General features: G+C 49.7%; 9 protein-coding genes across 9 annotated transcripts; 5 read left to right on the top strand and 4 right to left on the bottom strand.

Moving 5' to 3' along the window:
* Window positions 1-485: 485 nt before the first annotated feature.
* Window positions 486-3,975, top strand: P174DRAFT_506882 (putative Melibiase subfamily; the record flags this gene model as incomplete). The annotated part of the gene is made up of 5 exons (XM_024831336.1): window positions 486-569; window positions 665-990; window positions 1,040-1,101; window positions 1,155-1,465; window positions 1,606-3,975. The coding sequence occupies 5 exons, from the start codon at window positions 486-488 to the stop codon at window positions 3,973-3,975; spliced, it is 3,153 nt and encodes a 1,050-aa protein (XP_024678641.1).
* A 678-nt stretch (window positions 3,976-4,653) lies between these two features.
* Window positions 4,654-5,217, top strand: P174DRAFT_445073 (thioredoxin family protein). Its single transcript, XM_024828242.1, has 2 exons — window positions 4,654-4,765; window positions 4,833-5,217. The coding sequence occupies exons 1-2, from the start codon at window positions 4,743-4,745 to the stop codon at window positions 5,134-5,136; spliced, it is 327 nt and encodes a 108-aa protein (XP_024678640.1). The 5' UTR covers window positions 4,654-4,742; the 3' UTR covers window positions 5,137-5,217.
* A 181-nt stretch (window positions 5,218-5,398) lies between these two features.
* Window positions 5,399-7,532, bottom strand: P174DRAFT_395470 (uncharacterized protein; the record flags this gene model as incomplete). Its single annotated transcript, XM_024823687.1, has 3 exons — window positions 7,324-7,532; window positions 6,688-7,047; window positions 5,399-5,932 (listed from the first exon to the last, which is right to left on the bottom strand). The coding sequence occupies exons 1-3, from the start codon at window positions 7,522-7,524 to the stop codon at window positions 5,399-5,401; spliced, it is 1,095 nt and encodes a 364-aa protein (XP_024678639.1). The 5' UTR covers window positions 7,525-7,532.
* A 1,808-nt stretch (window positions 7,533-9,340) lies between these two features.
* P174DRAFT_445071 (sterol desaturase family protein) lies at window positions 9,341-10,770 on the bottom strand. The gene is made up of 3 exons (XM_024828241.1): window positions 10,161-10,770; window positions 10,039-10,105; window positions 9,341-9,985 (listed from the first exon to the last, which is right to left on the bottom strand). The coding sequence occupies exons 1-3, from the start codon at window positions 10,663-10,665 to the stop codon at window positions 9,655-9,657; spliced, it is 903 nt and encodes a 300-aa protein (XP_024678638.1). The 5' UTR covers window positions 10,666-10,770; the 3' UTR covers window positions 9,341-9,654.
* A 689-nt stretch (window positions 10,771-11,459) lies between these two features.
* Window positions 11,460-11,865, top strand: P174DRAFT_377507 (uncharacterized protein; the record flags this gene model as incomplete). Its single annotated transcript, XM_024822754.1, has 2 exons — window positions 11,460-11,610; window positions 11,666-11,865. Coding segments are annotated over 2 exons (351 nt in total), but the record flags the coding sequence as incomplete, so codon positions are not given.
* Window positions 11,866-12,794: 929 nt separating this feature from the next.
* P174DRAFT_463520 (MFS general substrate transporter) lies at window positions 12,795-14,389 on the top strand (the record flags this gene model as incomplete). The annotated part of the gene is made up of 2 exons (XM_024830278.1): window positions 12,795-12,858; window positions 12,915-14,389. 2 exons carry the CDS (start codon window positions 12,795-12,797, stop codon window positions 14,387-14,389), a joined length of 1,539 nt encoding a protein of 512 aa, XP_024678636.1.
* A 1,454-nt stretch (window positions 14,390-15,843) lies between these two features.
* P174DRAFT_515258 (uncharacterized protein) lies at window positions 15,844-18,124 on the bottom strand (the record flags this gene model as incomplete). Its single annotated transcript, XM_024832153.1, has 4 exons — window positions 17,800-18,124; window positions 17,021-17,779; window positions 15,942-16,981; window positions 15,844-15,851 (listed from the first exon to the last, which is right to left on the bottom strand). Exons 1-4 carry the CDS (start codon window positions 18,099-18,101, stop codon window positions 15,844-15,846), a joined length of 2,109 nt encoding a protein of 702 aa, XP_024678635.1. The 5' UTR covers window positions 18,102-18,124.
* Window positions 18,125-19,080: 956 nt separating this feature from the next.
* On the top strand, window positions 19,081-21,138 carry P174DRAFT_377641 (HET domain-containing protein; the record flags this gene model as incomplete). Its single annotated transcript, XM_024822765.1, has 1 exon — window positions 19,081-21,138. The coding sequence occupies one exon, from the start codon at window positions 19,081-19,083 to the stop codon at window positions 21,136-21,138; it is 2,058 nt and encodes a 685-aa protein (XP_024678634.1).
* Window positions 21,139-21,189: 51 nt separating this feature from the next.
* P174DRAFT_424240 (thermophilic desulfurizing enzyme family protein) lies at window positions 21,190-22,567 on the bottom strand (the record flags this gene model as incomplete). The annotated part of the gene is made up of 3 exons (XM_024825185.1): window positions 21,190-21,703; window positions 21,751-22,224; window positions 22,272-22,567. 3 exons carry the CDS (start codon window positions 22,565-22,567, stop codon window positions 21,190-21,192), a joined length of 1,284 nt encoding a protein of 427 aa, XP_024678633.1.
* Window positions 22,568-26,558: the final 3,991 nt, after the last annotated feature.

Genomic DNA, 26,558 nt, shown 5'->3' with positions numbered 1-26,558 from the left:
GATATCATCACTCCAGCCTCATCAAACACGTCGAGGTAGCTTTATTATACTGTTCCCGTTCACTACGCTGCCTGCCAAATACAAGTCAAGAATTGCTTCAATAATGAATATGGATGGACCAGCTAAACCTCACGCACTTCGAGGGCGCTGCGAATACAGCATATCTGGCACAGTCCAGAGTACCCGGTGTTATCGCCTGCAATGTGATCCTATTAGTTATCGTCAGTATAGCTGTCGCTGTACGGTTGTATGTGCGTTTTCGCTATTACAGGATCCGGTCTGATGACAGTAAGTCATACTACTCTCCACCATTGGGTCAGGGCTAATTCCTGCAGTTCTCTGTATTATAAGCTGGGTATGGCCACGTATGTCACGAAAAATGCTGTGTAAATAGCTGATTGAGATTGGCAGATGTTCACGTTTGCTCTCTGTTTTATCTCAATGTGGAGTATGTCAGCTTATCCCATTTCTCGACTGACTTTAACATGGGCCCAGTGACTAGATACGGCTACGGAAGACATTACAAACTGATCGCGGACCATCCATCCACTATCACCATGTTTCTCAAGGTAAGTCTCGACTCGTCCGCGGTGACCTCCGTTGACATCACTAGCTTGTATTTGTGACTCAATTAGTATACATAATTGCTCTGAACACAATCAAGGTGTCGTTCTGCGTCTTGTACATGCACATATTCATACCCTCGCGGGTCCTCAAATCATTATGCATCGCCCTCATCATACTGCTGATCATGGAGTGCGTCGAAGAGATCATAGTGGTCATTCTACAGTGCCGACCCGTGCACGTGGCATGGGATCCAACCAGCACTGGCCACTGTTTGAATATGACCCTGTTCTACTACATCAGCTTCGGCATCAAGTTAGCGACGGACATTGCAATATTCGTTCTGCCAATTCCTCCCTTGCTCCGGCTCCGGGTTCGTGGCCTCCAGAAGTTCGTGGTTATCCTAATGTTCGCGCTGGGGTTACTGTATGTCATCTTTGAACTGCTCGAATGCTGTTACTGACCAAATATTCAGAGTCTGCGTGACGAGCATCATTCGCGTGACGTACATCAAAAACTTCAGTCCAGACCATACATGTAAGTCCCCTAGCTCCTTGGGAGAGGCTCGGTTCGACTAACGAACCATTCAGGGTTTCTAGTCGCTCCGCTCAACTGGTCCGCGGTAGAAGTCTGCGTTGCAATATTCATATCATGTCTACCCTCACTCAAGACCTTGATTACGCTCCGTTGGCACATAGCCAGCCGTGTTGTCTCGAGTAACAGGGACAGTCCTACTGATTCTCCGTCCACGCGGATCCGCACCTTTCTCCTGGGAAGATGCAAAGACGCGGACCATGAGCAGCGGCATATGTCTCCTGATGGAACTGCTGGCGACGGTATTCTCCTTTCAGAGAACCATGTCCGTACGGTAGACAACGCTTCCAGTAATTTTGTCGCAGGGGTATGAGATGTAGCACTCACTGGGGGAGGATATTTGGTATATGCGGAAAGAATATACCCAGAACTGTACATAGTTAGACTTGTACAAGATATCCATCGAAATCCTGCAACTACGGCCGTGGCCGTTAATCGAGCCGCCAGATACTGATCGCAAAGGCCAATGCGTGTACTATCCTACATTCTATTGAAAGAGTTAGTCCTATAACATCAACCTATCGAACGATGCTAAATGAACCGACTAACGCTATTGGCGCATTATTAGCCGGGATCTGCCCAGCGGATATTTACCCCTCTTTAAATACGATTCCCCATGTCAGGGACATCCTGGAGACCCCAGTAACTAGACTGGTCAATCCTGACATGTCGACTCAAACAATATCACTCGAAAGCCAGGCTCTTCGAGTCAAAGTCCGTATTGACAAGGATGGGGCAGCTTTCTTACAAGAGGTGCTGCCTCTTCCTGGCACTTCGCCGACCCCCGCGTTCAAGAACTTCAGTGACTCGTATGCGCCCTTGGTAGAGGTGAGGCTGGCCGGAGAAGGAACCGAAAGAAACAAGTCCTCCAAAAGTCTCGTGGGGAGCTATGTCGGCGCTCGTCTGCGGTATCAGTCCCATGAGATTGATACCGCTGCAGACAGCCAGACACTCCATGTTCGACTGAAGGATGGTGTTTCCGGGCTGCTGGTGACCTCGCACCTCACGGTTTACGAGAGATTCCCCGTGCTACGTGCGATGGTGACCATCCAGAACGGTGGTGACAAAGATCTCGCCGTCACGCAGCTCACATCGCTGGTCCTTGGTGGGTTGTCGACGGGTTCAGAGAGATGGTGGCACGAGTATACGCTCTCTGTACCAAAGAACTCGTGGTTCCGAGAAGCCCAGTGGGTTGAACACGACCTGCCCAGTCTTGGAGTTGATGATTGTGGTGTCTATGGACGGCCTGATGAGCATTGGGGAAGTCTGGGGCACTATTCGGTATCCAACCGCGGCACCTTTTCCACAGAAGGACATCTTCCCATGGGGCTTCTGAAGCATGTCAACGGCAAAGATACCTGGCTCTGGCAGGTCGAGAACAATGGCTCGTGGCGATGGGAGATAGGAGACTGGAAGGACAGCATTTATCTAGCTGCTGGTGGGCCGGTAGAGACCGAGCATGACTGGAGGGAGAGGCTCGCTCCAGGAGAGGAGTTTACTACCGTGCCTGTAGCGCTGTGTCATGTTCAGGTTGACTACGAGAAAGCCTTTGCAGCTATTACCCGGTACAGACGCCAGATCAGACGCAAGCATCGAGACCATGACCGATTGCCGATCATCTTCAATGACTACATGAACTGTTTGATGGGTGACCCCACCGAGGAGAAAATCTTAGGGCTTGTAGATCCTGTTGTCAAAGCAGGCGCAGAGTATTTTGTGATTGACGCTGGCTGGTACGCCGATGATTCCGGTTGGTGGGACGATGTTGGGCTATGGGAGCCGTCTCAGAAGAGGTTTCCATCGGGATTCGGGAACCTTTTGAGTCAGATCCGAAACAAAGGACTGATTCCCGGCCTATGGATTGAACCTGAAGTCATTGGGGTCCGCAGCGTCGTGGCAAAGCAGCTCCCAGACGAAGCGTTCTTCCAGCGGGATGGCCATCGCGTCGTGGAGAAGAACCGATATCAACTCGATTACCGACATCCTGCCGTCCGAGAACACATGAGCGCAGTCATCCACCGTCTTGTGACTGAATATGCCGTTGGCTACTTCAAGTTCGACTACAATATCGATGTCACGCAAGGGACAGACATCAACTGCTCAAGTCCTGGCTCCGGCCAACTAGAGCATAACCGGGCGTACCTTCACTGGGTAAACGAGTTGCACGATCGTTACCCTGACCTCCTGATCGAAAACTGCTCCAGCGGCGCCCAGCGAATGGATTACGCCATGTTGGTGGTCCACGCACTCCAGTCGTCGAGCGACCAGCAAGATCCAGAGCGCTACCCGGCCATTGCGTCGGCTCTCCCTACCGCTGTTACTCCAGAACAAGGGGCCATATGGGCCTACCCGCAGCCGGCGTGGGATGACGAGCTTAATGCGATGACCGTGGTTAATAGTCTCCTGGGTCGTATCCATCTAAGTGGACGTTTAGACCTTCTTCGGCCGGAGCAGTTTAATTTGCTCAAAGAGGGCATGGATGTTTATAGAGATATACGGGCTGATTTGTCAACAGCAACCGCATTTTGGCCTTTGGGTCTTCCAAGGTGGCATGATGATTGGTTCTCACTGGGTATGGCTGTGACGCAGCGCGATGGCGATGCTTACAAGTGTTATTATCTTTCCGTCTGGAGACGAGGAGGTCCTGAATCCGTTGACCTGCCTGTCAAAGCACTCTGTGGTAGGGCTGTTAGCACTGAGATCCTTTATCCTACCAGGCTTCCTGCGACGATTGAATGGCTGTCTAACAAAGGTTTATTGAAAGTCACTATTCCGTCTGAAATGGGAGCTCGACTTATCAAGCTGACAGCAAAGTGATTCAAAGACTCTAATTAATGACAGGAGGACATGCGGCCTAGGCTATTTAAGCATTATATGTATTGTCACACTTGCTAATAGGCACTCAGTAGTCCCTTGTTGTAGGAAGATTACCAGCTAATGAGCACCTTCCCATTTCCGTACTTCCTACATGACCATCCGATGCCCTAGAGCGGGTTGAAAAAGAAACAACAACCTTTTGATATTGTATAGCGCAAGCAGTGTTTGGCCCTTGGTGTTCCCTGCTGCCTTCTCCTAGTATTTTAACCGAAACTATTACGCTGCATAATACCACCATTCTATGATGGGGAAAGGCCAAGCAGGATCGTCGGAATCCACTTCTTAGTAAGTCTTCAAGGCCTCCAAACATGTGGAGAGACCTACCTAGCGCCTGGCTTGGATGATCTGCAAGATGACGTGGATCCCCTTCTCAGGTAGCGTGGCGTGCTCAGTCATTATTTCTGAGAGGTATCTGGCTAGTATCCCTCCAGCTAAGGAAATATCACACGGCTGAAGTGAGACCCTGCAGAGTACTTCACTAACCTAGCCAGATACACTATAGTACAAGTACATGTACAGCTGAAAGGTGGGGGAAGGAGGAGGAGGAGGAGGAGGGGTAATGCTGCATGGAACCATATAAAAGGAAGGTCAGGTCAAAGTTATTTCTCTTCTTGTTCCTAAACTCCTTATCTTGGCTTACCCTTATCCTTTACAAACTATCCCAACATCCATTTATCAATCCTGCAGAAGAGAGCCTGCAGAACAAGATGCCTGTTACTGCCATCACCTCGTAAGTGAAGTTGAATACTCTTTCCTCCCAGACTATTGTCTAGTGCTAAAATTTCTAAACACGGCAGGTTCGAACAATTCAAAGAACTCATTTACGCCGATAAGCCTATTATAATCGACTTCTGGGCAACATGGTGTGGACCTTGCCGAGCTATTTCACCCATCTTCGAGAAGATGTCGGATAGTCCCGAGGTTGGCGATGTCGGATTCTACAAAGTTGATGTCGATGAACATGAGCAGATTTCTCAAGAGGTCGGCATCCGTGCAATGCCAACATTTGTTCTCTTTAAAAACGGGGACAAGGTTGGTGAAGTTATGGGAGCCGATCCAAGTCGTCTGGTAGCCCTTGTTCACGAGGCACACACTCTATAGAGCATGAGAGAATAGAGACAGGTTTGCTTCTATTACCGTGTGGGGCTTCTTAGGGACGAAGAGAGTGGAAGCGCATGTTTTAGGAGACAGCTACTATTTTTCCATACACAATATTTTCCATCCTTATCCGTAGTTCTGTCTTGACGGTAATCAGCATTGCAAGAGACAGCATTCTAAAAACCCAAAAGCATGAAAGCACAAAAATCACAATATAAGTTACCCTTCACAAGTTCTCAACCATAACCACATTCCTATCCCCCCATCACATCCACTCTTCCTTAACGCCGGCGAGGAATTCTCGGATGACTGCCTGGTCACCGCGGACATGCAGCGTCTGCTTGCCATCCACAAACGTGACAGGAGCAAACTGACCGTCAGGCATGTACTTGTGGAAGCGCACATATGTTCCAATCGCAATCAGTCCATAGATGGCGCGCTTGCGTTCGTCAGGCACACTCTGCAGCGAACGACGCAGCTCCCGCTTCAGAAAGTGCTCGTTTCCCTCCCAGGAGAAAGCGGACCCGTCGGCTGGGGCTGCCGTGAAATTCACCTGGAGGAAGTGCACGCCGGCGTTGAAACCCTGGGTGCGCACCACGGAGCCTAGGCCCAAGTAGCCGTGAGTGTTCATGTCGAGATTGATGTAGTAGTGGGTGTCTCGGAAGGGGAACGGAGCATACTCTCGGTTGGAGAAGAACTTCACCAGGATGTTCTTCCACATTTCTGCCACCTCTCTCATGTTGGCGGGGAGCCGGGTGCGGTGGCCGACAACTGTGACCAAGTCTGGGGCGTTCGTGGACTAGATCGTTGGTTAGTATATTGCACGGTTTGGGTATAAAAGGGTCAGACTTACCGTCATTACGCACAAAGTATTCCCGGTCAACAGGATATAGGGTTGGAAGAGTTGGGCGAGAGTTGACCAAGGCTGGAGAAATCGAGGGAAGTAGCTCTGAAACCGCGATGCTTGATTAAGGGAAGAATCTTCCCATCTGTGGTAGACGACTGACTTTTATATGTGTTTCCACGGAGATGTCCCTGCTTGTAGCTTGTTGTCTCAAGTTGCAAACAATGACAATGCCATTGTTTCCAAGACATTGCGTTAGACCAGAGATGCGGCGAATGAGACAATGGAACAAGGATATGTAGCTATTGCTTCTCGTTCCTCGGCTTGTCTGAGACCATCGTGGGAGCTTTTAGGAGAATTCTGTTTTGTCTATACCAGCTGTCTTCCTGTGGGGTACTGAGTAAGGCAACCAGATGTGGTAGGCTTCTTCCATATCGCAGAGGAATTCCTTTCATCTGTTTCAACTTCTGAAGATAGTGGAGATCTGAGCTGCTCAGCCCAGTGGGATTACGTGATAGAGCGTGGTAAAACAGCGGCAGTAACTCTCATCTTAGATAGTGGTATTGTTCCTCACTTCGGTAGTATTGTCCATCGTTTAGGTAGGAGGTCAGTGAAGCTAGAACCACAGAGCTCCGACTTCTGAGAACGATCATAGGGAGGCTATGTCCCTGATCCATCCTAGCTTAGTCCGCATTCCATAAGGGAGTCACCGAGAAGCCTTTGACACCAGTCGAAAATGTCAGACAAGTGCCCTGGTTATCCTGTGTAAAGGTCGCAACTGGGTCACTTGTGCAATCTTTATCCGAGTACCCCACAATCTCCCAGCCTTGGTTGTTCACCGAGTTGCCGTTTGCCCAGGAGTACTCTACTCCGATGTTAAGATACCAGCAGCTTGTTGGGCGATTCAGTATGATCGTTGCTCCATATGTGGCGCACGAGTTGTTCAGTGTTGACGTGTCAAGCTCCACCTCAAATTCCGAGGGAACGGGATATGAGGAATCTGATGGAACAGTGATGACGGCCCCGGTGAGGTTGGAAAGGAGGTGCCCGTCATAGTTGGCGATATGTTCCTCTACAAAGCTGTCAGTGGTCACATCAACGTATGTTCGGAGGACCTTACCTAGGTTCAATGTTGTGTTGCGGTACGGGGATGGTGCGCCTCTGCAGGAGCATTGCAAAGTTGAACCACCGTTTGTCAGCGAGCAGTCCTTGCAGGAACCCCAGTAAAGTCCGCTGAATCTGTCAGTAGATGCGGGTGAACAGCAAGACAGACGTACTCGATAGCCCACTGTACTTTGTGTTAGTCTCCATAAGAGGACAGGAGAAGGTGACAGTCGAGCACTCACCTCGAGCACAGCATTATCGTTAGTAATCTTGTTCGGCAGATAGACGCTGCTAGTGATGTAGCCATTGCCGTCATCCTTTGGACAGGTTGCAACTAGCCAACCTTCATTGAGATAGATATCAGAACACTCTTTACTATATCCCTGGGCATGGACAAGTACTGCGCTTAGGGCAGTCAGCAACGCAAGGGCTGTGTGGTACATGATGACGGTTGCTCCTTGAGAAAGGAAAACAGGACGGCTGGACGTGGCCCTTCGCCTTTATATCATCAATCCTGTGCTACAATCAAGCACCCGCCAAAAGTAAATGATGGTGGTCAGCAAGTGATAAGCACTAAGGCGTACAGTCTATCCAACTCCGACATTCGAAATCAATCCTAAGTGGCTGCACAGACTCTCCCCCGTTTTCTTGCATGCTTATCCCATGCTAAGCAGTTATGACCCACTTGTCATTATAGCTCGGCTGAAATCTCCGGAGTCTGGACTCTGGAGTCTAGCCACAACAGAAACAGAGACTCCGAGCGAATGAATTTTCTGCAGCTATACTCGGTCATACCATAATTCCTTCCCTAGTGCAGTTGAATGATTCTTTTCTCCCAAAGCCGCGTCATCAAGCTTGGCTGCAGCATAAGCTTAATCAATCTCCTTCGGGGCAAACTTTCCTTGTGTACTCACTTACCTCAAGCTATGGGCAATTGTAACTATTCGATGTCCATGCTATATAAGCACTCGCCATCTTTACTAAGCCTTGGTTCACAGGTTGATACAGAAGTGGTGCGGATATACGTATAACACCCTCCAAACCCTCACGCACAGTATAGTTAAAGAATCATCATTAACCACCACTTCTTCAGCCGCGAGATATCTAATCGGGATTTTGCTGAATGCTGGCAGAAAAGCCCAAAAACACATTCCACAAAGGCCGTTTTCTGGGTCTCTGCTTGCTGTACTTCGTAGTGTTTGTTGTAATGAACAAATGACCCTGGCTTAATCCATCACACTAGGACGCTATTGGCTAGTATCTCAATGCTGGCTGAATGACGCAGCTGGAATAGTTTGTCAAGTGATGTCCCCTTCAGCCACAGTGGGCTTGCCGTCTATATGCCCATTTTCTGGCCAGCTCCATGTTGAGCGAGGAATCAATGTGGCTGGCTGAGTGAACAAACTATAGTGCTGCCAATAGTATGCAGTAGATGGCCACACAGAATAGGACTTCCTACTCTATCTAAGCAGGACCTCCCCTTATCATTAATGGCCTTCCAAGTTTGAACATTCACAGGAAGATCGATCCTGTGTGCTACTGGATAGCAGTGCAAAATGACGTGGACATTTGTTGAATTCTGGGATATCAAGCCAGATGTTTCCATGGAGACTCTCAAGGAAGTAAGATTCCAATTTTCCCTTTTTACTTGCATTCATTAAGCATTTGGTAAGGAAAGGGCCCAAATTCACGGTAGACTTTATAAATGCATCTCTTCTGTTCATACTGGCTCGTCCTACCTACTAATAGTGCCACTCTAAGTATGCGACCCTTACCTTGACTTGAAAACCAAAATACCATACATCCTCTCGTTAACTGGAGGATTTGATTGCAATTCTGTTGTAAGTTGGAAAACTGAGGAGCCCTAGAGACTTAACCCAGCCTAGCCTTAACTTCCTCCTTTCTTCCCTGCTGGAAACTTCGGTTTCCGCTATCTCATGTATTTTTTAGAAACAATTCTAATTTCCTGCGTGAAATGATAGATAAATCAGCAGATTGTATTCTTGTTTGAATTTAAGAGTTTGGAGGACATCAAGCGTTTGGGTGTGAACCAGACACGCTGGGAAGCTTATGGGCATGCTTTTCCAATAACGGAACGCAGTGGGGGTTGTGAGTTTAACAACAGAGACTGGGGCTTCAAGGAGTGAATGATCAGTGGATAGAGATGATATTTATAGGCACTACATGTAGGGCTGTAGTTGGTGCTGTATAGAACTTCAGCTAAACCGCTTCTTAGCCTACTTCCATCATCACTGAAAGAACTGACACTACTCGATCGATGCGCGCATCTGCAGATCTCGTTTCCACTTCGAGTGATTACATCCGAGCCATGACATTCTTGAGGTAGAAGCGAGCTCGGAGCGAATCATATGGGTAACTCGATGCATAACCAAATCTTGATCATCCCGACAAATCTGCCGCCTTTCGAAAGCACTGAGACCAGTAAACTTGCGTCTATATATACATTAACATTAAGTATTGCTCTAGATTGGTTGTACAGGAGACGGCTCTTCGTCTAATCGTCATATGCATATATACCAAAGACATCCATTCCCATGGGATATCGAAGGGCTTCACTCCCCCTTTGGCTTTTTGATTGGGTTGCCCTGCTCATCCACGAGGCCTTTCGCCCGCATCACCTTGAGAGCATCATGGAGCGGATCCAGCGCGGGCTCCGGGGCCCGGTGCGACCCGAAATAGGTGTCGGCCCAGGTGAAGTATTGCCCATAGTTGACGGTGAAGTACATATGGTGCAGTGTGTGATGCGCGGGGCTGTTGATGAATTTCTCCGTCCAATGGCCCGAAATCATGTCGCCGTCGTGAATGAAGATGGTCCAGATCTGGACCGCACCGAAGAGAACCATGTACAGGTGTCGCTGCATGGGGCAAATAAAGACAAAGGCACTGTTGATTGTTAGGAGGATGGCCTTGAAGAATCGCTGGTACGGGATACTCACTGGTATGGCAGAGACTGCACATATCCATCGAGCGGGTGGAATGCCAGCGCAGCCCATGGCGTGGGAACTATATATCGTCAGCATACACCTACTGGTACAGCGAAGTTCTGGTGAAGACCAACCGATCCATTTGTGATGTGGCTTGTGAATGTACTTGTACACGCTGGGGTGATGCTCTAGGCGATGAATCCAGTAGATGGCGATATCATTGAAAGCCATGTAGAGGATGGACGAGATAACCATCCAGGGCCAGCCATAGTCGCTGACCGAGCGGTACAACAAGCTTTTGCCACGGACCTCAGCCAGGAACCAAGGCAGGGTGAGGATATTGATAAAGGGAATGGCGGACAGCGATGATTTGATCTCTTGGCGGACCTGATTCGGCAAGAAGCGCGGATGGTACTCGAGCCGTCGGTCGAAGATGAAGTAGTAGGAGAGCGCGCTGAAGAAGAGGTAGAGGGAGGTCGCGCCGAGTTGCGTGATGACGAGAATCGAGATGACTTGGCGATAGATGTTGTCGCGGTCCCATCGCGACGTCGGATCGGGGAGACTGCGATCGGAGGGCAGCAACCAGGCATAGGCCCTGTCCAAAATGAGGGGGTCGAGAAGCTCGAGAGCGACATCCATGGCGGGCTGATATCTTAATGATCGACCACGACAGCGCGGGAGAAGGGTGGTGCGGCCACGTACAGGAGCGACTGTGGCAAGTTGGTTCGATGTCGGATCAAAACGGTGGCAGAGTTGTCCAGGAAGTCAGGGGCAGTTCTTGATGCTCCACAATACCAGTAGATTGTCAAATCGGAGTATTTGATAATCCTGGGGGCAATTTTCAATGTCCGTGCGCTATTCTGTTTATAGAAAGCTAAGCATCGTCTCATATCTACAGATTACTGGTTGAAAACCAATGGGATTATCTGCACTTAATTCTCTCAATAAAGTGGTCAGACACTTTATATTAGCTTCTCACCTTCATTGTTTTAGATGTTTATTGTTGTTGGTTGGCCACTTGGCTAAAGCATGATCAGCGCTGATTGGCTGCTGTAGCCTCTGCTCGGGTTGCTTCTTAATCTGCACATTGGTGGGTGACTTGCTGAATAAGCACCGGATGACCAGAGCCATCTAAAAACAGTAGTATCCAATCAAGCAGCACTCCGCGCTTGTCGATAAGATAAAGTCTTGGCACTGTCCAGAGGGGCATCAAAATTCGCCAAGACTGGCCAGTAGTCTCAAGGTCTGTAAAAGATTCTCCTCACTGGCATCAGGATCACTAGTTGAATTGCTAATAACTTTGATGGATTAGGCACAGCCCACAGCCAGGAGCGACGCATGATTGCCTACAATAATTTATAATCTGGTAGAGCTCCTACACTCAGCTGATAAATCTGGCTGAATTCTCCCGGCATTCATTCATATATATATCCACCGCCATTTCCATCCCTGGACACATCATGTTCGGGATCAAGGAAGTCGACCCGGCCATTGCTGCAATCCCCTCGGACGAAAAGCATGCACTCGGAAAGGCCACAGCGACCACTGCCTGGGATATGGTAAATGCTCTGCTGGCTGCCTCTGGTGAGTTCTCATCCGCTACTCAGTGTTTCCTCAAACCCGCCGACCAGTATACCAGCCCTCCTCAACATTCAATGGTCGAGACCGGGAGTCCGGACTCTGGAAGAAAAGGCTATCATTGCGGCTACGGTTCTGGCGGGCACATTGACGGGTTGGAGGTACTTCAAGGTGCGCTCCTACGTTGGATTGGGTTGCCTGTGGATTGCTCCTTGGCTTACTGCGGGAGCTGTGATCTACCAACGACTTGAGAAGGCATAAAGAGCTGGACTACAATGTAACAACATATGTGAGATAGCATTATTGGCAATGATGAAATAGAAGTCAAGATCATTCTTGTCATGGGAGGCCTGTTTATTCAACTGCTTGTAACTATCAACTTATTCTATAACTAGACCTATACCTGTAGTTTTGTACAAGAACCAGGCACTTTTGAACGCTAACAACTTGTACATTTGATGCTCTGTGCGCGGCGACACGCCCCTTTGTCCATAACCCAGGGGTGAGTGAATAAAATAAGGAGATAAAGGTGTGCATGGTAATCCAACCAGCTATTGCTTTGGTTAATAAGATCTATATCTGCAGAATCTTGGCAGACTTCCACTGGTGAGCCTCATAGGGCAGAGTAATCGCCCGGCTCGATCGGGTCGCCATCATGCTCGCAGACGCGGGTAACGGCATCTCCTTTCAAGACAGTAAGCATGACAAATGCCAAAATTGGAATATTATTTGAAGAGGATCGAATATGTCTGAAGAATTTGACATTCGGAAGACGGCATATGGGACTCCCTTTTGGGCAGTTTACGCCGCCAAGACTTGCTTGGCAGATCTTATGAGATTTTAAGGTACGTAGGGGGCGATCCGTAGGTTTACCAAGTCTGTGGTAGAAGAAACAGACTACAGATCCGGATCCATGCTTAGTACCTTGAAGCTAGAAAGAAAAAAGAGAGGAAGTAAAACTGTTCTAACCTTTGTCAGGCAATAAATTGAGAAGCATTATAGATATAAGTGCAGGTTTTTTCTCCATTAACTCGCCGACCACTGTAAACATAATGGCATTGGCTTTAGGCTGTCCACCGAATAAATAATACCGCAAACGACCTCTCTTGCGGCTTATTACCTTCCTATATATATAGGCGCACTATTTTTCTACCCCGTGATCCCATCATACCCTTCCATTTCTTATCAGAATGCCGATCACCATCGACAATTGCAAGGCCACCAAGACGCCGGCCCCTTTCTCACATCCCAAGGGTAAGTCGAAAGAGCTTTCTCGAGGATCCGTCAACAGTAACTGATATGCTATGCAGGCCCATGCTATGATCCCGAAACCGTCGTCTTGACGTGGGATGGTCCCAATGACCCCGAGAACCCCGTCAATTGGCCCAATTGGAAGAAATGGGGGGTCGTCGGGATAGGCCTGTTTGCAACATTCATCGCTTTGATGAATGGTACTATCATCACCACGGCACACTATGCCATCGATGAGTCAGTCTTCCCGCATTCCTACTGGCCAGTCACGTCCTGGGGTATTGGCGGCGCCCTCTTCTCCTTGTTCTTGCTACCGGTCATGGAAGATTTTGGCATCCGCTATGTCTTCCTGATCGTCTACCTGATTCACATTTGCTTCTTGATCCCCTCCGGTGTGGCTCAGAACTTTGCGACTCTGATTGTCACGCGTTTCTTCTCTGGAGGATGTGTTGCAATCCTTGCCAACACGGTAGCTGGAATCATCTCCAACGTGTTTGTCGGCAACCGGGCGCGAACCGTGCCCATGAGTATGTACATCACCACCTACCTGGTCTCCAGCAGTTTGGGACCCGTTATCGGCGCATCCATCTTCCAATTTCTCTCCTGGCGGTGGATCGGCTACCTCCAGCTCATCTGGACCGGCTTCTTCTTCCCGCTGTTCCTATTCGCCATGCCAGAGACCCGTGGCTCGGCTATTCTGCGGGCTCGCGCAAAGAAGCTGCGCAAAGAAGGGAAGAAAACCTACACGCAGGATGAGCTGGACACCACCTCACTCCTCCAGGTCGCTCTCAAGAGCGTGCAGCGACCTTTGTATATGCTCTGCACGGAATCGGTTGTCTTTGTCGCGACCCTGTGGTCTGCCTTTAGCTTGGGGACAATCTACCTGTTCACTCAGTCGGCCGAGCAGGTCTTTGCGGAATTATATGGCTTCAGCGCGGTCCAGGCAGGTTATGTCCAGGCCGCCGTCGTCATTGGAGAAATCATCGGGTGGATTTTCTGTCTAGTCACCAACCGGTGGTACTATAACTCAGCGCTCCGAAACACCGAATTGCCTGGAACCGAGATTCCGGAAGCCCGTCTGTATCAGGCCCTGATCGGAGGTCTGGTTGGTGTGACGGGCGGAATGTTCGTCTATGCCTGGACCTCGTATAGTTTCACCCCGTGGATCGCTCCTGCCATCAGTTTGGCCATGGTTGGCGCTGGCACCACCTCTGTCGTAGTGAGCATTGCCAACTACCTGGTCGATGCCTACAGCAAGTTCGCCGGAAGTGCCGTGGGCGCTATCGGGCTGGGTGAGAATGTTTTCATCGCCTTCCTCCCCCTGGCGGCGCAGAGCATGTACACCAATCTCGGTTTCCAGTGGGCCAGTTCGCTACTGGGCTTTGTGTCGCTGGCCTTGGCCTTTGCCCCTGTGGCAGTCTTCATCTGGGGCAAGGAGATCAGAGCCCGGAGCCCGTTCATGAAGGAGGCGCCGAGGATAAGAGAAGAGACTCTGTGGTTTCTGCGCAGACGGCAGAGGTCTAGTTCATTTTGACGAATGGTTATCAACATCTTGCACGCCGTCCTAATAGGAATCCTGCTGCGTCAAGCTCCTCGACTCGACCTGGCTCTTCTGTCCATGGAAGCTGGCCCCTTGGGAAAGCCGCTCGGCCTCTCCTCTTACCTCATTATGTTGTTTCAGCTCATCGCATTCTTAATTTTTTTCCCCCTTGTTGAACATTTTTTGACAATCATGTTGTCGTGCGCCATAATCCAGAATCACCAAACTTGCGGGTCACAGCATAGCACAAGGTGGTAATTGGCGCAGAGGTTGTTTGTATATTTGGTCGGAAAAGCTAGAGGGACGGAGTTAGGGAAATTAGGGACAAAATTTTAGATTACTTAAGCACGATGTATATTTAACATAGATGCTGCTGCCACAAGCAGTTGTATCATACGACGTAATTAAGCCTGTATCTTGAAGCATATAGTTCCTAAGTAATCTCGCGGTCTCGCTGATTCAACCTTTGAGCACACTGTTTCTTCTCCTTCTGTATCTAAAGGAATAGTTGGATCAAGACCAGTGTACCTTATACAGGATTTTGAATACCTCCAGGCCAAGTACCAGCGAGTGTAACTTCCCAACGGCTCACGTTGCACATGCTCCTAAGTAAGGACTTGTCTGGGGCGGATCTCAATGTCACACAATAGCGTCTACTGCGACATTCCCACAGTGCGAGATACAGTCGCGCATACATGGCCGTCCCGCTTGTGAAGTTCCAATGGCTGTATGACGGCCACAGGATTGCATATCACCACTTCCAACAATGACCAATATGTAAAGGGCCGTGAAGTATACCGAATCTCGGTTCAATCAGACCCTTGGTCCTTTTACCGGCCTGGTGGGCAGGAGTCCTTCGAGGCTAGTCCAGAAGAGAAGATTATCAAGGACAGCAACACAGTGACGCTTGCATGGATGAGCTTTGCCCTTTGAAGATTTCCTTCATGGATGTTCCACATCATCAAGAAATTCTTCCGATGATCGCCAGTGGATTGCTATCACTATGCCACGCTGACCAAGTCTGCTAACACTACATAGAGAACGTCTGAGTGTCATGTCGGGGATGGTTGGGAGTCAGTACGTATTTCTCCTCGCCCTTCATACTGCGACCTTGCGGTCCAAATATAGTTGAGCTGGGTCCTGTGCCTGCAAATGACGAAAAGTCGATTCTCATTGCGGAAGCCTCCAGCCAGAGCTTCCAAACACTGGCACAGACACTTGCAGGAATCGGAGGTATAGGATGGATTCTGAGGTTTGCTGCACCTAAGTATGTGGCAAAGAGCGACCACGTCCGACGGTGCGATCGTACAAGTTGTTGAACGTTTTCAGTTGTAGCTAGATTACAAGTTCTCCAATGACATCTGGAGTAGGACAGCTGGTTGGACATATCCCACACATGTACCTATATACACGCAGTTATTCCCAGATGAAGCACCTCTTCGCAGTGACTACTCCTCTACCGAATCATCGCTGATTCTCGACCGCAGCGTCCTGCGCTCTACCTGCGTCAAAAGCTCATCGCTCTCCTTAAATGCCTCATACCGACGCTGTCCCTGCAAAGGCCGTCCATCCCCAAGTCCCAAAGTTCCCATCGGCAGAACCTCATCTCCATCCGGAATAGACACATCCATCACTACACCCGGAATTTCATCCAGGACCGGAATCTGGTCCGCTTTCCGGGCCACCCGCAAAGGGAGCAGTTTATCGCCAATCGCGGCCCCGAAGCGCAGCATCGTGAAAGAGTCTAACCGCTCCGTCCACCGGGGATAACAAGCAGCGTAAAATGCGAGTCCCAACATTGGGATGATGTATAGGGCCATCAGGACCGACCCGACGATTATCCCTGAGGGGGAGATGGTTGGGATGGTCGTCTCGGCTCCGAGGTCCTGGTGTATCCACCACTGGCCAGTCACTGACTCCAGCAGTTGCTTGTTGGATAGAAAGGCTGCTGCTGTGAAGAGCATGGGGAATCGGTCCTCGGCCTCGAGGAAGTAGCCGAGCCACTGATGGATGAGGGTGTCCGCGTAGCTGCCCATGTATTGAGTCCCCACGTAAGCATCTAGGCAGTAACGCCTGGGGCCGTATGATTCATACAGGATCAGGTTGAGGAGTGGGGGGCCGTCGAGACAGACATCTCCCGTGAAGTTGGCTCTTTTGAAGCTGTCGTTGATGGCCGAGAGCTTCGCAGCGAATGTGTCCAGGAAAGAGCCTGGACCAAACATTGCGAGTGCCGTTGTGAGAAGGGGTCCTTTCTTGGCTGTTGCGATTGGGTCCCAGGATGCTGTGTCGAGGGTGTCTGTGGCGGTGACGTTATCGCGACGGATCCAGTTGGTGCTCATATGAGGGTCCAAGGTCTGGTAGCGACAGTCTGCGCCGCAGAGGCTAACGGGGTCTTGCTCCAAGAGTGGACCGGGCACTCCTTCATTCATGTAGTTTGGCAGCTCGAAGTATCCAGCTGTGGTATTGACCGTGATTCGGTACAGCTTGCCGTCAGCCGGCGTGTCGCCGGAGTATCCCTGTGTGCTGGTAAAATTCAAATAGAGGGTTTCAGAGAACTCACTCCTGACGATCTCGCGTCTTCTGCCACTGTGATTTAGTCAGGTTTGCAGGCATGCAGGCCGTGACCCCCAGCTTTTATGGTATTCGTATACTGTGTATTCGGAATAGTATCTGGAGTAAAAAGACCCAGGAATACTGTCACAGTTTGACGGAAATTCGCTGGTAGTGATGGTCTCATACGTGGCACTAGAGTTCACACGAGGCGCAAACTGTCGCAGTACGCCCGTGTTGAATCCAGTCGGAAGTTGAGCATAGAACGAGTCGTTCAAGGATAGAATGTCATTCAGTGTATGTAATTGAATCCCAGACGTGTTTTGCCACAAGAATGGCTGGAGGTTGATGGAGTTCGCGTCGCTGAGAGCTCGACGAGTCGTCAAGATGTCACTGCCTATCAGCGAGGTATCTGTGTCACGGTACCTAAACCTGGGAAGATCAGCTATGGTAGCCACCCTGTCCATGGACTCGGGGACACGGATCGTCTTTGTTTCGATGAAGATTGACTGGATGGGATAGGTCAAGCCGGCAATGAGATGAAGGGTTATGGCAAACGCCATGAATGTACTGCCATGCTTCTTCCATCCTCCAGAGACAAGGGCCTTGTACAGGCTGATATCTAGCCATCGACGGTCCGCCAGATTCGTGACTTGGCGCATTCGCAGGCTGTCGGCCGTCTTTTGATTCTGTACATAGATGACCGCTGCACTCGCGCATACGGCGGAAAGCCAAGGGAGAGTGATGGTAATGATGAGGGACCTGATTACCACGGCAGAGCGATAAACACCTTCATTCCGCACGTAGTCCAAGGATTCGGGATAGGAATAATGCCTTTTTAGAAGCGCCCCCACGACTTGGCGTTCATGGGACGAAAGGAAAGGTAGACGATCGCAACCCACGCATAGATTGCCAGCGCTGCATACAGAAGGGTGGGCAGCAAAACACCTGGCGAACGATGAAGCGTTGTACTGTATCCTCGTCCCGGAACCTGGGTTGCTGGAGGTGCGCGCGAATATGCCGGCGGCTCCTCATTGTGAGACGTGGCAGAGTCCGGGGAGAGATCATTCTCAGAATACTCAGCCGCTTGATAGCTGGGGCTAGATACTGTGCTCAGCGACAGTCGCCGAAGGGCAACGGCGCTATTAACTTCCATCTTGATGAGAACTGCCCTCTCGCATGTTTGTAAGGAGGAAAGTAAGGGAAAAAGCGAGCGGTGATCACGAAGGAGTATTAACCTTGTCCGTCTCGTTGCGGGACAGATTCAGCCTTCAGGGGAACTCGGGAAACCAGCCTTGTTTGGCGCATCCAACAGACCTTGGCATGACTCGTTAGGCGGAAAGGGTCTCTAATTCGTGGAGAAGACAAGGCCAAGGTAGCTAACAAAGGGCTAGCCAAGGCGCTTGCATGGGAGAGACATATAGTTGGTCACTGGGGGTGCATTTACCCATATGGGGCAATGTAACCAAATATTATGTGGTCGTTGTAGTGTGCTTTAGTAGTAAACGGTCACCCGGAAAAGATATGAGCTGGCTTTGATGTTGAACAGGGATATAGAGGCCACGATTACATATATCAATGCTATTCTGACGTCGTTTCTATCCTTGAACCTGCCTAATGCAGTCTTTAATCCATCAAGTGACCTCTAATGCCACAATTATTGAGATGCTCTCTCGAATTGCATCCTGAGAAGCAGGTATTGCCATCTAAATCCAACCCAATTTGATGTTGGTTCCAGGAGTAAGCAGTTAGGGTTTACTATTAAAAGGTAATTCTGAACCTATATATACGAGCCTGAACTATATATCTCGCTGCGAACCATTGATCAAACCTAGCTTAGCTTCGCTTCATGTCTTCTCGACAGCAGCTCTTTAAGATGGCATATTTGAGCTCTCCGAACCTAACCTATATCACAGGGTTTCGGCCTTGCTCATCTTCTCGTTCAATATCACTAGGTACCCTGCTACCTATCTTGTTCGACCAATAGGCTAACCACCATGCCGTGATGGCCGGGCGTTCTCGTATTGAATCAGCCGATCAATTTTAGCCTCCACAGCCTCAACCCCACATTCTCTTTAACAAACTTTTGATTCCCTCCTTTAGCCCCTTGAGGACATTCTTATTTTGACCGCAAGATGGCCCGGTACCAATATATACCTCTGCCTCCTATCGACGAACTCAGCCCGAGTCCCGCATTCACACGGGTTTTGACTCTCTATCCTGGCGCAGAGTACGATCCACTATATTGTACTCTCGACATTGTTGATATCGAGCGTTGTCCATGGCCTCCTGAAGCCCTGTCGTATGTATGGGGCAGCGAGCGGGCGCCTATGCCCCTCTACTGCGGTAATGGCCAACTCAGCATAACCCTAAACCTCGACATCGCGCTTCGCCATCTTCGTCTCCCTCATGCTCATCGCAGGCTGTGGGTCGATGCGATCTGCATCAATCAGGAGGATATGAGAGAGCGAGAGCGTCAAGTGGGTTACATGCGGCTTGTATATAAGCATGCGGTCGCGGTCATTGCATGGCTTGGCCCTGGTATGCCCGAAACGGCAGAAGCGTTCGATTTTGCGAGGAGATTGTCCGAGTTGCAGAGGGATATGAATGAAACCGCGACGAGTGCGTCCGATGGGCGGACAGTCTACTCGATGAAGACTGAAGCGGACGTTATCATGTTCGAGACGATGGCGGCAGAGCCACGGGTGACTGATGCACTGGCTCGTCTTTTGGCAGGGCAGTACTTTGAGCGCGTGTGGTGTATACAGGAGGTCGTCGCCTCGCAACGCTGCATCGCGAAATGCGGTCAGCACGAGATGGATTTCTTTGATCTGCTCTCGCTGCAGACCTATGTCTGTAACTTCCGCGGGGTTGTCCTGGATGCTCAGGGCCTGGATTATCCTGACGGTACGGTGTCTTTTTGGAGTGCCTTTGTCCTTGCCAGACGGAAGATCTTGGTGTTGCGAAAACGGCAATTCGTGGAGGGGTCTGTCGGCAAGATGTTCACTTTACTTGGAGGGATCCGCAACTTCAAATGCACCGATCCCCGCGATCGAATCTTTGCTCTGCTCGGAATTTCGGACGAAGGATTGCAGCCTGTTCTGGCACTGACCCAAGTCGAAGGTGCGCATAATTCGAGGGCCTTGTCGCTCCTTCGGCGCGGGGTGATATGGCTCTCGGACAAGGTGAACTCACTCGGGCCGGATATCAACTTCCTCAGGCCTGCTGCCCTGAGACCAAACTATTCCAAGCCTGTGCGAGAAGTCTACAGAGACTTTACAAGGTTCAGCGTGCGCCAGCAGCCACGAAAGCTCGACATATTATCGCTCGTACAGCATACTGCCCATCCGTTACAGGACAATTGGCCATCCTGGGTTCCTAAGCTGCATGAAGAACGCTCAGTCTCTCTCTTACCACCTGGTTTGTGTCTCGCGGGTATTCCAATGCATGGCCACTACCGGTATTTTGCGGAGCTCCACGATTCACCCCTCAATGGCCCATCGGTCGAGCCAGATGTCCTCCAGCTGGACGGTTATCGTGTTGACCTGGTTGACGCTGTGAGCGACCTTATTCACTACAAGTACACAGAAAAGCCGCCAATAGAAGCGATATGGTCTCAGCTCTTCAACTTTCCGTTATTTCCGCGTCCCGGCTTTCAGTACACGGGGACAAGCGAGGCTCTAGACGTTGCTTTCTTGCAAACGATCGGTGCCGGCATACTGGGCGTGATTGGCATGTTCCTCCACCACCAAGCCTCCTGGCAGGACTCAAGGCTTGGCGCTTGGGACGCCTTGAGAAGGCAGGTAAAGAGTAACATTTTGGCGTGGCTGCAAGCATATCCCCCTGCACAGGGCTTACCCTACCCCGATTTAGTCCCAGAGGGACAATTAGCGGACCTCCCTGGTGTTGAGAATGCATATACGCATCCTGTTTGGGTCTATTCGCGCAATAGGCGAATGTACAGAACGAGATCACGGCTCGTCGGACTTGGTCCGCAAATGATGCAGCCAGGGGATCAGGTAGTCGTACTATTTGGGGGGAGTCTGCCGTTTATTCTACGACCGTGGGGAAGAGAGTGGTTACTCATCGGCGATACATATCTTCATCATGATTCGATCTTGCAGGGAGAGCAGGTCCAGATGGTCAGATCCTCATCCGGCCCGTTCAGGGTTGAGACTTTCAGGCTAGCATAGACCTATATCCAGCAACCTCCATTGCTTGCACCAAAGGTCGAGTAGTAGGGCTTAGGTATACCATGTAGGCTCCGGGTACTCATGCAGCAGCACATATCTGCCGAGCTCCCGGTTCTTGTACGCCACGGGGTCATGCAAGGTGTGCGTTCTAATATCCCTCCAGAACCTGTCCAGTCCCACCTTGAGCGATGTCGCTCGCGCCCCAGTCACCTCGAATATGCCAGACGTGACTCGGAGTCCAACATCCGTAGTGACCACCTTTACACTTGCGATCCATTCAGCCACCTCCCCTCGTTCCTCAGCGGTCACCTTGGACCGATCGTCTGAATGACGCTCGTACAGCGCTGAAAGTTGATCACCTGCTCTGTCGGCTAGCGCTTCTGCAGCACGGAGGTGCGCAAAGAAGTTTCCGTACCGTTCAAGGATGTAGAACTCATCCGTGGCTGCCTCTTTGTTGTCCCCGCCGTAGGGCCAGGCACGTGTGGATGTGGTAGTATACTTGGCTGCGAATTCAAGTGCGCCAATGGCGATGCCGAGGTAGAAGTTGCTGAACACCAGTTGAATACTAATATGGTCAGTAAGATCGTGCGGAAGAAGCCATGTAGCACTTACGTAGGCAGAAACAAAGAGGCAAAGGGAATGGTGAGAACCTCTGCGAGTGGTCTTCTGCTCGTTGCGTCCCATCCCAATGCATCTGTCCATGGTGCACGCACATTCTCAATCTTGACACTTCCGGATTCCGTCAACCGCAGACCAATATTCTTCCAGTTGTGCGCGAATTGGATACCGGGTTGGTTGGTTTCCACAATAGCAAATATGTGGTCCTGGCTTCCGTCTAGCACACCTTCCAGAACCGTAAGATCGGAAACCACACCTCCTGTATTGAAGTGCTTGAATCCATTGAAGACGATCGAGTCGCCATCCGCTGTTATCCTCAGGTCATTATCTCGAGGATTAACTGCTCCTCCGACGAAGAGGTTGTTCGTAATGATCAGTCTCTTTAGACGATCGGCTTGTTCGGGTGTGCCGACCACATTGGCGGTCGTCGACCAGAGGAGATGATACCCGAGCAGCATGCCAATGGACCTGTTATACAGTTAGCCGCTGTTCGCATGTTTGCTGTTGATACGCACCCGTCGCCCTTGGCCACTTCCCGGATGGCCTTGTAGCCGACATGCCAGGGCTGTTCTCCGCCGCCGTACTTCTTCGGCCCAAGAAGCTTCAACAGACCGGAATGCTTCAGTAACGCGACCTCTGCGCGAGGAGACTTGTTGTCTTGATCTCTCTCGGCTGCGTCCTGGGCAAGGACTTCAGCTACTTCACGCGCTCGTGCAAGCCATGCGTCTGCGGAGTCGGGGAGAGTAGACCATTTGTCCTTGTACGTGTCGTACACTGCGGGATCTGTTGCTGGGGCGTCTGCTTGTGCCATTTGTGGAAAGTTTGATCGGATTATTTCTTTCTGGATGGTGTTGGACTTGGATTGCATGGCTACGTTGGGGGAAGAGACATTAGGCGTATTTATCTCTGAGGCTTCTGTTCGATTGCGGACAAACCTTGGGAATGGCGTGCTTTTCAGCAGATCATGGTGCCATGCAGGACTGTTATGTACAACTTCAAACTAAGGATCTCATTCGGTCGGGATAGGATTCGTCAGATGCGACCGAAATGCCGTTATATCCCGCATTGTTCTCATCCAAGGCCATATTTCGGTCTACTGGACTGCATACTATCAATGAAGAACCAAGTATCTCAACTTTGGAAGACTCTTACTGGTTTAAAGTATGTATTTGATCAGCTAATGGTTGGCCGGCTTTGAATATAAACAAATCGATAGTGGATTAGCAATGAAATGACTGAATTCCTTTCTGTCTGCAACCTGAAGATGTTGACTATCTGGGCAATCTAAGGGGTTTCTTTTCAACCCCACAAAAAAAAAGCATACCATGAAGTGATGTCCTGAGAACGTTCAAAGACAGAAAACTGCAAGTCCAATAGTTGAAACCTTGTTCCAGTCCACAGACAATCGTCCGTCCTCACTGTTCCTATCATTGGAACGATTAGTCTCGATATCAGGAGGAAGTCAAATGTAGACTATGACTGCGATAACTTGTGTTTATCACGCTTTGCCCTTAGTTTTTGCGCCCAATCTTCCCTGTTTATTTCATTGGCTAACCTCAATGGTGTCAGCCCGTCGTGTCTTTCGGCGTCCGGGTCGACATCGTAAGGCAACAGAAGTTCAACGAGATGGTCATATCCTTCCAGCATAGCAAATAGCAAAGGGGTTTGGGCCTCTGAATCTTTGCGGTTGATGTCCGCACCATTTTCGAGAAGGAACCGGACAACAGCAGTCTTGTTCATAGATATGGCAGTATGCAGACTGCAGCAATTCTGAGCGTTTAGTTCCACATGCTTCAGAAACAGAGACAGCGATCGCTGAGAGCTGTATGTCATGGCTAAGTCCAGCGCGGTGCGTCCAGAAGAGTCCCGGGATCCCACATCTGCTCCTCCTTCTAGTAAGAGCTGGGTGATTTTGCAGTGTTTTTTCATTATTGCTGTATGAAGAGGAGTACTGCGCCTGTTATCGCCCAGTTCTGTATTCGCACCCTTATTCAGAAGCATGCTGACAATGTCGCTGTTCCCCCTCGTCACTGCAATGCTGAGAGCTGTTGTGTTACTGTATCGCCGGGTGGCATTAGGATCAGCACCTTTTTCGAGTAGAAGTCTGACCAGAGATTTCCTGTTGTTGGACGCAGCAATCACCAAAGGGTGTCCAGGTGCCTTCTTCAGATTAACTCTCGCGCCCTTTTCAATCAATAGCTTGACAATAGCATCATAGCCATTGCCAGCTGCCATGTATAACGCGGTCGTTTCCATGCGAGAGCCTTCGAAAAGTATCTCGTCCGGATCAACGTCTTCGTCCAATAACAATTGCATCATGGCTTCGTGGCCGTGCTTCAACGCGGAAATTAGGGGCTGACGATGCCAATTTTTCAATGTTTTAACGCCTGCTTGGAGAGACTTCTTCGCGGTCGCTGGCTTGTTGCGTCGTGCGGCCCAGATCAGAGCTTTTCCGCTTTCGTTCTGCACGTCGGACTTGTAGAGGACGTAGTTGATACAGGAGTAGAGAGCGCGGTTTGTCCGTGCAAGAGTGTTGATGTCATGGGCGTTCTGGAGGGCTTCTGCTATCATGACAAGGACTTCAGTGGGTAGATCAAGAAAAAACAACAACTTCGACGCAGAACAAATTTTTGAAATCTCCCACCCATTCCATGTTCCTTTGAACTGAAAATTCGCCCAGTTTCTCGTGACGACGACCGCTATTAAATGATCCTAATTTCATAGGGTCTTGATCACCATGTTGTCATCAAAGCTGAAGTAGCCGTCTCTAATAGTTGCGCGTGGCAACAGGAACAGGCTATGTTAGAATCTGCCTAACCACGTCCTGGACCTACACCATGATATAAGCATCTTTCTGAGCCATCTAGATGCTTATAATTAAGGAATCCTAAAGCCCCTCATTAAGCTGATCAGAAGCACCTATTTTATTATTAGAGAGGTCCTTAAACACCCCCTTGGCGAGGACTGGAGGCAGGCTATAGCTAACCTCTATGAGATTACCCTTAACATTAAGAAGAACACTACTACCACCTAGCATGTTCTGACTACTCAATCTCTTCCCCTCTCTACTAAGATTTAATTATACACACAGGCAGTGGCAGGAGCACTACCCCTACCTATATAGTCTAGACTGGTCGTGGGTTGGGTTTGGATGGATCCGCAGGGGGTTCAATCCAACCCACATGGGTTTTGGGTTGATCCACCACCTATCTAACCCACCCTCATATCCATGCGGGTTGGGTTGCGGATAACCATTCTACCCATATCATACATGTGATTTTAGACTATACTACTTTTGGTAGGCGGAAAGTCCTAAGAATCTAGACTATACTACTTTTAGTAGGTAGAAAGATCTCTCTTTGAGAGAATATCATGAATATCTATTATTCTGCCAGTCACGTGCACCTAATGGGTTACCCATATCCATATGGGTTGGATGCCATCCACCCATATGGATATGGGTTGGATCAGAGTCGACCCCCATCCAACCCAAAGTGCGGATTGGGTGGGTTGGATATGGATTTGCGGATTGGGTCAGCCAGTCTAATATAGTCTCCTCCCATAGCTTATTAAGCCCTAGGGCCTCCCCCTCAGAGCTTAGTAAGGACTATTGTCACGGGCTAGAAGCCGGTTCAACCTATGACCTAGGTTTGGACGGTAAGAAATTGCTAAGAAGTCTAACTGGGGGCGCATCGTGGCCGGACATGAAAAGGGGAGGCTGGGTCACATGACAGCGTTGGTTATTACATTAGTTAGTACAAAAGTCACGTGACTGACAGCTGGTGTCTAGTTTAGTTAAGACCTCGCGAGGGCTATTGAACAGCATGAGCACCCAGCGGGCCCTGCCCACTACACTACCCTCCTCCCCCCTATTAGGGTTGTTACTGCTCCTCCCACTCATCCAGCACGGCAGTATCAGCAAGGTGAGCCGCCGGCTCCCACATAGGGTGTTCATACCCTACCTATTTAACAAGATACTCATGGTGGCGGCCTCAGCCAATGCATCTCTTACATTCATCTAGCACCCTCTCCACATAATATTCATCCTTGCTGTTAACTAGCATCACAGGTGGCTGGTAGTTGCCATTCAGCTGGCTCAGGAAGGGGTCATCCGCAGTAGGATGCAGTAGGCTAACATGGAACACATTATAGATTCCTAGTGGTATATCTAGCTGATATGTGTGAGATCTAACAGCCTTAAGGACTGTAAACTTCCCATGCTGTGCGTTGAGCTTCCTGCTTGGCCAGTCTGTCTGCATATTACACAGGTCTAGCCATACTTTTGAACTAATAGTGTATCTGGGGCTGGCTTTGCAAGAGTAATTTGAATATTCCTCCTGACATTGCTGTGCAGCAGCTAGCTCTAACTATGCTATCTCTATGGCTGCCTTCATCTTTATAACTATAGCTTCAGCTCTCTCTTATAGGGTTCAGGCCACATCAGTAATAGCAGCCTCTCAGTTAAGTTCTTCAATATCAAGTAGTTCAAGGTTGTACCCATGGTCTAGGAAGAATGGGCTTATTCTAGTGCTCATAGCATCCCTGCTATTGATTGCAAGCTAAGCTATTAGCAGTAATGACTTCTAATTAGACTGTGTATAGTTACAGAAGTTCTGCAGGTATGCTTCTAGTGTTGCATTCATCTACTTGACTTGGCCGTCTGTTTACAGGTGGAAGGCAGTGGATAGCCATTGCTATATGCCTAAGTAGCTGCAGAAGTAGCCCCAGAACTAACTAACAAACTGTGGGCTGTGATCTAATGTGATTGCACTTGGTACGCCATGGTAGCTAATAAACTGGTT

Source organism: Aspergillus novofumigatus (genome assembly GCF_002847465.1).
Source record: "Aspergillus novofumigatus IBT 16806 chromosome Unknown P174scaffold_8, whole genome shotgun sequence".
In the NCBI taxonomy this organism is placed as follows: domain Eukaryota; kingdom Fungi; phylum Ascomycota; class Eurotiomycetes; order Eurotiales; family Aspergillaceae; genus Aspergillus; species Aspergillus novofumigatus.
The sequence above is the reverse complement of the archived record's forward strand: the minus strand, read 5'-3'. Positions and strand labels throughout refer to the sequence as shown.